The 7,682-nt window shown below is 60.1% G+C and overlaps 1 protein-coding gene across 2 annotated transcripts; it reads right to left on the bottom strand.

The window, feature by feature from the left end:
- Window positions 1-3,319: 3,319 nt before the first annotated feature.
- SIX2 (SIX homeobox 2) lies at window positions 3,320-7,472 on the bottom strand. 2 transcript variants are annotated; one of them, XM_033419149.2, is made up of 2 exons: window positions 6,756-7,472; window positions 3,320-4,610 (listed from the first exon to the last, which is right to left on the bottom strand). In XM_033419149.2, exons 1-2 carry the CDS (start codon window positions 7,319-7,321, stop codon window positions 4,280-4,282), a joined length of 897 nt encoding a protein of 298 aa, XP_033275040.1. In that variant the 5' UTR covers window positions 7,322-7,472; the 3' UTR covers window positions 3,320-4,279. The 2 variants fall into 2 exon arrangements, with proteins under 2 accessions (XP_033275040.1, XP_004265043.1); XM_004264995.3 differs by having other exon boundaries at window positions 6,762-7,472.
- Between the last annotated feature and the right edge of the window lie 210 nt (window positions 7,473-7,682).

The raw sequence follows: 7,682 nt of genomic DNA, 5'->3' as shown, positions 1-7,682 counted from the left end.
GGACTCAAAAAGAGCTACGGTCTCAATGCACACGTCAGCCCCACCTATTCACACCAGCGCGGTTTTTCACCCTATTGCATGCACACACTCTCTTAGCCTTCTCACATCTCCCAGCACATCCTCACGCACTGGGTGGTCGCTTCCCTCTCCAGCATCCCTAGGCAGCTTCTAGTGCCCAGGGTCCCCAAGCCGTAGTGTTGGAATGGGGAACACGAGAAAATGAAGGGGCCCAGTCAAGAGCCCTAGCCCTCCTGTCCTTCTCCACCCGCCCCTCAATACAAAAACATTCACAAGTTTCCTGTCCGGAGGCCTGGCAGCATCCCAGCAAGAGGTGGGCACTGGTGGAATCCAGGAGGCCAAATTCCCTGTGTCCTGACTCTGGTGTCCCCACTCGGCTGGTCCCTGCTTTTCTCAGGGGCCAAAATTCTGTTAAACAGGGACTGAGTTAAACTGAGGACCAAGTAGACCGGTGTTCTCCCCAGATCTCCCTGGCTCTGTTGAACCTTTTCTTGTGTGGCAGGCCATCACCACCTGCTCCTTAGGCCACTCCCTGGAGATGCTCTTCGCAGAAGGGACACCAGGTCCAGGCCTGCCCTGAAGCCTGGAGAAGGGTGCTGAGTGCGGGGTGAGGAAGGAGACTGCGCGGGGAGCACAGCCAGCCCTCACGCTCCCGTCTGCCTTCAGTAGCCCTTGGCTTTTACAGCCCCGAAGCAGATGAGCCGGCCAGCTGCCCTCAAGGGCTGGGTTCTGCCTCCTTCATTAGGGTTTTACCTTGGAGGGTACATGCGTATGGGACCTGGCTGGGAATAAATGAAAGGTGAACATGGTCAGGGAAGCCGAGAGGGAGGCTCCCGCTTCTAGCTGCTGCGTCCCTTCAGGTGGCCTGAGCAGAACTCTCGGCTTCAGTGGCTACTGGCAGAGGGGAAGGATGACAAGTCATCGGGAACACTGTTCGGTGAACACCGGCGGGGAATAGCTGCATTCACCTGGCAACATCGGTGCAAAAGTTACGTCCAGTTGGTGCGGTCGGTCTAGTGGAGTGTGGAATGGAGGACTGGCTTGTATAGATTTATACAGTGGGTGAGTAGCTGCTCGGTTTATTTTCAGAACGTCTGCATAGTTTCCCCTTTTAAATAAATATTTTCGGAGTTAGCTTTCCAAGGGGGAGGGAAAGAGGGAAGTTGCAACAAGTAGCGCCACCAAGCCAGAATAAAGCTCCAGGACAGGCAGCCCGCCCCCTACTGGCAAGTGAGAACTCCCAGCAAACTCCATGGATTCCACCTGGACCGCTGGATAAGGGTGGGGTCCCTGACCGTCTGCAGCCTCGGGCTAGGACCGTCTCTTTCTCTGGGCCACAGCTGCCTAGAGCCAAGGCCTTCCCGGCCAGCCGGGCTTCAAGGCTGTGTTCTGGCCCCAGCAGGTCCCTCGGCTGGGACGGGCTGCTCGCTGGGGCGCCGGTGGGAGGGTGGGTTTGAAGGCTTCTGGGGAGAAGCAGAGGTTTGTGTTTGTGTGAGTACAAGGAGGAGGGAGGGGCTCATTTGTGTAGGTATCTCCCTTTCATCTGTGCAGGGGCGTGTTTCACCTGAGTGCCTGCGTTTGTGTGTCTGTAAAAATGGGTTGAGTGTCTATGTGTGTTTGTGTGTGTGTGAACATATGTGTGACGGAGTATGATATTTCCCCGTGTGGCCACAAGTGTGAGTGGGTGAGTTTTTGTGCTACCCACAGTGCCCAGCACAGTGAATCGAATGATAAATGTGTACGTGTCCTTGTGAAAGTTGGTACAGAGCCTGTTTGCCTGTGATTGTGAGTGCAGAAAATAGGAGGCAGGTAGGGGAGATGTGGGCTCCAGGGACTACTGTGTTTCCTCCCTTCGAGAAGTAAGGACGGGTCTGTCGGCTCAGCTCGGCTGACTCGAGGCAGCTTCTCGCTCCCTGAGCCTCTCTGGACCCTCAGACAGTAGCAGGCTCTATGCCCCGCCAGTCAGGGAGGGGTGGGGGCCACTCGGGCCCAGGATGACCTGAGTTGTCCCCTGAGAGCACAGCCTCCAGGAGAGGCGACAGGAGCTGCCAGGACTGCACTTCCTCTTGGGGGTGCAGGGGCCGTGGGGCGCCTGATGCCGTCTTATGCTGCTAGGGATTCCCTTGACCCCCACGACTGCACAGAGCTTACGCTGAGGAAAAGCCTCCCTCTCCAAGTTAGCCCGCCCAGCTGCCCGCGTCCCCGAGGGTCTCGACTGGGAAGGAATCCTTGATATTTAGAAAGTCCGCGCAGAAGTGCTCTCCGCGAGCGCTGATTTCACCGGCGGAAAGCGCCGGAGAAGTCCTGGAGCTCCAGGATCACGGGGTCAGAAGGGCGCCTCCTCCCCTCCATCCCTTCCCACCCAGGGCCGGTCGGAAGCGTCCGGGTCGCGGAGGAGTAATGTGTATGGTACCAACAGCCACCGAGACCTGAGACGGAAAAGCCTCAACTTTCTCCTCGAGGAGTCCCGCCGGCTTCGGACCTGCCTGGACCGGCTTAGACTTGTCGCTTAATGGGGAGGGAGGCTGGCTCCCCGAGAGGGGAGGGGGCGCCGCAGGTTAATTTACAGCCGCAGATGCACCTACGGCGCACCACGCACGGAGGTGCCTCCTCTGCCTGACCATCCAAGCCCCGGCGTCCGCTTGTTCCCGTTTAGAACACGCGCCCGGCGCGCCCGGCTCCCCGAGTCTCCCGGACTTCCCTTCTCCCCAAGCCCCTTCATCTCCACGCCAAACCAACGGATTTCTGAGCGTGGAGACCTTCGTTCCACGGCTACACGCACGACCCGGGCTTCGCTGCTGGACCAGCGGCTGCCCTTTCGGCCCGCGAATCTGACCAGTGCGTCGTGCCTGGTTCTGGGGATGGCGACCACCGCTAAGGCGTCCGCCCTTCAGGAAACCTCCACGGCCCGACCTGTTTCCCAGCCTTGGCATGTCCAAACACACGTAACCACGTTACGCACACAGCCTCTCATTTCCTACCCCCATTCCCAGGTGAAGAAAGAGGCAGGTGAGGGCACTGCTCGGCTGGTGGGGGGAGAGGAGTCCCCAAGAGGGACAGGCCCCTTCCCCGCTCCTGCAGGGAGCTTCCCGGACAAGAAAAGGGGCAGAGTGCTTTGGGGCAGGAGGTTTCCGAGTATTCAGCCCCTTCACCTTGCGACTCATAAACGTTGTGTGTGGGGGAAGGCGCCTCCCGGTTTCTGGGACTCATGGGGCTTCGCTGCCCAGAACGGTCCACCCGGGGTGTCGAGTCCCTGTAGGGAAATGAGACACAGCTGCACTCCCGGCTCGCGGGCCTCGTGGTATATATCCATATATATATATATTTATGATTTCTAATTTTATTATAAAATAAAAGCAGAAATATTTCCCGAAGAACATTCACATGAGGACATAACAGGGAGATGGCAAGTCTGCGGCTCGGAGGCACGCTCTGCCGGGAGCACGGCGGCCACAGTCCCAGGAGGAAGAGGAGAGCGAGTGGCGGGGCCTCACCAAAGCAGAGGGGCAAGCGGCAAGGGGGCGTTCAGGGGCTTCCCTGCCGCCGCCCTTGCTCTTTCACTTAAGTTACTAGGCAGCGCTGACACCTGCAGCCCCCAGCTGACCCCGGGGGGAGGGCCTCTGGAGAAAGCCCGGGTTCAAAGGCCCTGTCTTTTCTTTGCTCTTCCCCCTCCCACTCCCACCCCCGTAAAGTGAGGAATAGGGGGAGGGCAAATAGACCGCCAGGCACGAGGAGAAAGACCGACGCGTACAGCCCGCGAGGTGCAGGAGGCTGGCGGAGAGGAGAAACCGAAAAACAGAGATAGAGTAATAGAAACCTAGCGAGAGATGGCAAGCCTGAAGTACAGCGGGAAACAGAGACAGTGCAGAGGGGGAAAGCAAGAAGAAGAAAGGGAAAGGAGAAGAGAGAAGAGAAGGGGAATGAGAGGAAGAAAGAGCAAGGAAGGCAAGGGAAGAGAGCGGAAGAGGAGGCACGGAGAGAGAGTAGGAGAATGGTGTATAATTTATTCTCTTCCCTGGTTCAAGACCCGGTCCCAGGCCTCCAAAGGATCTCCAAAGAAGCAACTTGTTGAAAATAAATCCCGAACAAAGACTAAACCAGAGAGCCATCCGCCCTGCCCGGGCCGGCAGTTCTGCCCGCTCAGCGCGCGGGTCTTCCAGTACCTGGTGGGGCCGCCGGCGCGGGGCGCCCTCCGGACACGGTCCTTCTCAGGTCCCGAGCGACCAGCCCAGAAGGCAAGCGCGTCGAGGCAGGCGGGGCTCTAGGAGCCCAGGTCCACGAGGTTGGCCGACATGGGGTTGAGGATGGAGTCCTGCAGGCCGTGGTGATGCTGCAGTGGGTCCGAGCCGCCTCCCCCCGGCACAGGCACGGGCACGGCGCTGGGGCCCGGAGGGTGGCCCAGGCTGTGCAGGGACGGCAGCCCGGGTGGCGGCGGCGGGCTGAGCAGCAGCGCGGGGCTGGACGACGAGTGGTCTGGCGTCCCCGACGGCGTCTTCTCGTCCTCCGAGCTGCCTAGCACAGACTTGCCACTGCCGTTCAGCGACGCAGCCAGCGGATTGTGGCTGTTGGAGTTGGAGTTCTCGCTGTTCTCCCTGCAAGTGCAGGAGCAAAGCAGCCGGGTCAGCGGGGAAACCGAGGCTGATCGGCGCCGCGTCGCCCTGAGCCAGAGCCGCCGCGCGCTGCCTGCGGGTGTTTTCGGTTTCTAACATGTTTCGCGGCCAAGCCTGGGCTCTGGCTCTTTCAGTCCCTCCAGACCCGATTTCTCTCTTATACCTTCTCCCTGTATCGTTTCTATCTCCCCACCTCTCCTGCTCTCAATCTCACGAATATCTCTCTGCTCTCCGTGTGTTCTGCCCTCCCTGCCTACCCCCACTGAGTGGCTGACTTTTCTTTTCCAGAGCAGAGGGGCAGGGGAGCAGGGTTCATTGGAGTTGTAGGGAACAGGGACAGGGAGGAAGAGAAGGTGCCTGGGTTTTCAGATCACTCTTGGCTACTCAAGCCAGCGTTTGTTGCGGAGAAGTGGGTCCAGGAGAGTCAGGGACCCTAGATTCTAGGCTGAGGGCCCACTTGAGGCTGGGGATACCACAGGTCCTCATCTCCCTTTGCTTTTCTCTGCTTGAGGGAAAACCCGGTCTGAGGGACAGGTTCCTGGAGCTAAGGGTCTTTTCCCTCTAGTTCCAAACTGGCAGGCCTTGTTAGGGTTTTCCTTGCTTGGCCTAGGAACGAGGCCCTAAGGATGCAGGACTCCCTTTGCCTGGTGGCACAGCAGAAACTTCAGCTGGGGGCCTGAAGCTGGGGTGTGGGGGGCAGCTTCTGGGAGAAGAGTGAAGGGGATTGCTAATCCTGGCCTAGACTTTTTCACCATACCAGAAACTGACGGACTCTTCAGCCCTCACCTGGGGCCTGACCTGAGAACTTAGTTCTTCAGGACTCTGGATGCATTGTATTCTGGGGGGAGGGGGACCTCAGCAGGGAGAACCCACCTCCTGCCCTGTCTCTGACCGTCGGACAGCCCCTGCCCAGATTTGGAGGTTTGAATTCTTGGGTAGATTCTCTCTTTACTGGCTCCCCAGGGCCTTTTCTTTCTGTTTTCCTGGAAGGGAACTTCCCACAGGGCTGGCAGCTGAATCCTTACAACTGTGGATGCTCCAACCTCATGGTCTTAGAGACCAAGGTCAGCTTGAAGCCACCCCGCCCCCCCGCCCCCTCGAGTCCCACCGCTGATTCCACTGTTCAGCACCCGTACTCTGACCCTGGCCATTCACTCCGGGCTGCACACACCCCGTACCACAGACCCCGGGTGTCTCGTTCTGCTCTTACACTCAGGCTGATTCTGTTCCCACAGTCAGCTTCTCCCCCTCCAGATTTGGGGTTCTGAGGGGCCAAAGCCACAACGGCCTCATGGTCAACTGCAAGGCTAGTTCAGCAAGTCCCGGTTTCCCTGAGGACAAGCAACTCCCAGCCTTTCTGCTGCTCTCAGCTCACCCCAGACATACCGACCTACCTGCCAAAGAGGGTAGAGCCTGAGCAGAGAGGAGCTAAGGGCTTGGCAGGCCAGGGAAGGACTGCTGGGTCCAACGAGGCAGAAAAAGGGACATGTGTTTCTCTTCTCTCCTAGAGCTGACACTTCCTCCCCAAGCCTTTCACCTCTTGGTCCCTTCAATGCGCGATAAGACTTTCCCTATCAACCCTCCTATCCAGACAAGGAAAATTCTTCCAGGCCGCTCCACATCCACGTCGTACCAGGAAAGTTCCAATCCCAGTACTGACCCCAAATCACACGGTCTGTAGCTGAGTGAGGCAGACGGGAAGCCCTGGGAAGTGCTGGTGAATTCTCACAGGCAGTCTAAACCCCGCACCCCGCACCGCGCCCCCCCATAGTCCTCGCCAAAACCCTGTGTCCTCCGACCTTCGGAGGACTAACAGGCCTTGCCCGCTGTGCGCCCCGTGCCTGGAATCCAGGCCTACCGTCTTGCCTTTGTCCCGAAGGTCGCTGCTTCTCCACTTTTGCTCACAAGCGACCAGGGAGTTAGTTGACAACTTCCCGATTGCTCTGCCCGCTTTAGACAAATTTCGGATCACTTGGTCGCCGGCAAGCGCCGTCCGGGTCAGACCAGGCTGCAGCAGGGCCCTTGCTGGGACGAGCGGGCCCAGTTCAAGCCTCTTCAGTGGCTGAGTGGACGCCCTGGGACCCCCTCCCTCGAGCCCGGGGTAGCTGGCGCCGAAGTTCTACTTACTCGTACCTTTCCTTGGCCTCGGCCGCCCGGTCGCGCTGCCGCCGGTTCTTGAACCAGTTGCTGACCTGCGTGGTGGTGAGGCCCGTGGCTTCCGCCAGCTCGCGCTTCTCGCGGGGTGAGGGGTAGGGGTTGTGAGCGTACCACTCGCGCAGCACGCTTCGACTCTTTTCCTTGAAGCAGTAGCTGGTCTCCTCGCCGTCCCAGATGGAGCGCGGCAGGGGAAACTTGCGGCGCACTCGGTACTTGCCCACAGCGCCCAGGGGCCGGCCGCGCAGCTTCTCCGCCTCGATATAGTGCGCCTTGAGCCACAGCTGCTGCAGCTTGGCGTGGTTGTGCGGCGAGAACTGATGGCTCTCCAGGATCTTGTAGAGCTCGCGGAAGTTGCCGCGGTGGAAGGCCACCACCGCCTTGGCCTTGAGCACGCTTTCATTCTTGTGGAGGTGCTCGCAGGCGGGCAGAGACCACAGGAAGCGGCCCAGTCGCTCGATGTTGCCGCCCTGTTGCAGCACCTCGCACACGCACGCCACTTGCTCCTGCGTGAAGCCGAAGGTGGGTAGCATAGACATGGTGCCGGTTGCGCCCGCCCGCGCGCGCCCTCAGCGCGCCGCGCGGTCCGGCATGGGCGCCTCCCCGCCGGACCGTCCGGGCCAAGAGGCGGGCGGGGGGGGGGGCCCCGGCCTGGCGCTGGCTCCCGGAGAACTCCGAGTCACTGCAGGACGTCCCCAAGCCGGCCGCGGGTCCCGCGCCGCTCCGCGCCCCCGCCGCCCGCGCACTTCTCCTGAGTCCTCGTCCAAGCCCGGGGGCCGCCCGGGGCGCCGCTCCGCATGCTCCGCGCCCTCCCGCCCGCCAGCCGCTCCCTCGTTCGCTTCTCGCTAGCTCTCCCTCCCGTCTAGCTCGCTCGCTGCTTTTTTAATAATATTATTCTAA

Source organism: Orcinus orca, chromosome 13 (assembly GCF_937001465.1).
Source record: "Orcinus orca chromosome 13, mOrcOrc1.1, whole genome shotgun sequence".
In the NCBI taxonomy this organism is placed as follows: domain Eukaryota; kingdom Metazoa; phylum Chordata; class Mammalia; order Artiodactyla; family Delphinidae; genus Orcinus; species Orcinus orca.
The sequence above is the reverse complement of the archived record's forward strand: the minus strand, read 5'-3'. Positions and strand labels throughout refer to the sequence as shown.

Excerpts from the sequence above, each read along its gene's own strand:
- SIX2 (XM_033419149.2), bottom strand. The coding sequence starts at position 7,321 with ATGTCTATGCTACCCACCTTCGGCTTCACGCAGGAGCAAGTGGCGTGC. Across the intron at positions 4,611-6,755 it reads GAGGCCAAGGAAAGGTACGA|GGAGAACAGCGAGAACTCCA; the intron begins GTAAGTAGAACT and ends CTGCACTTGCAG.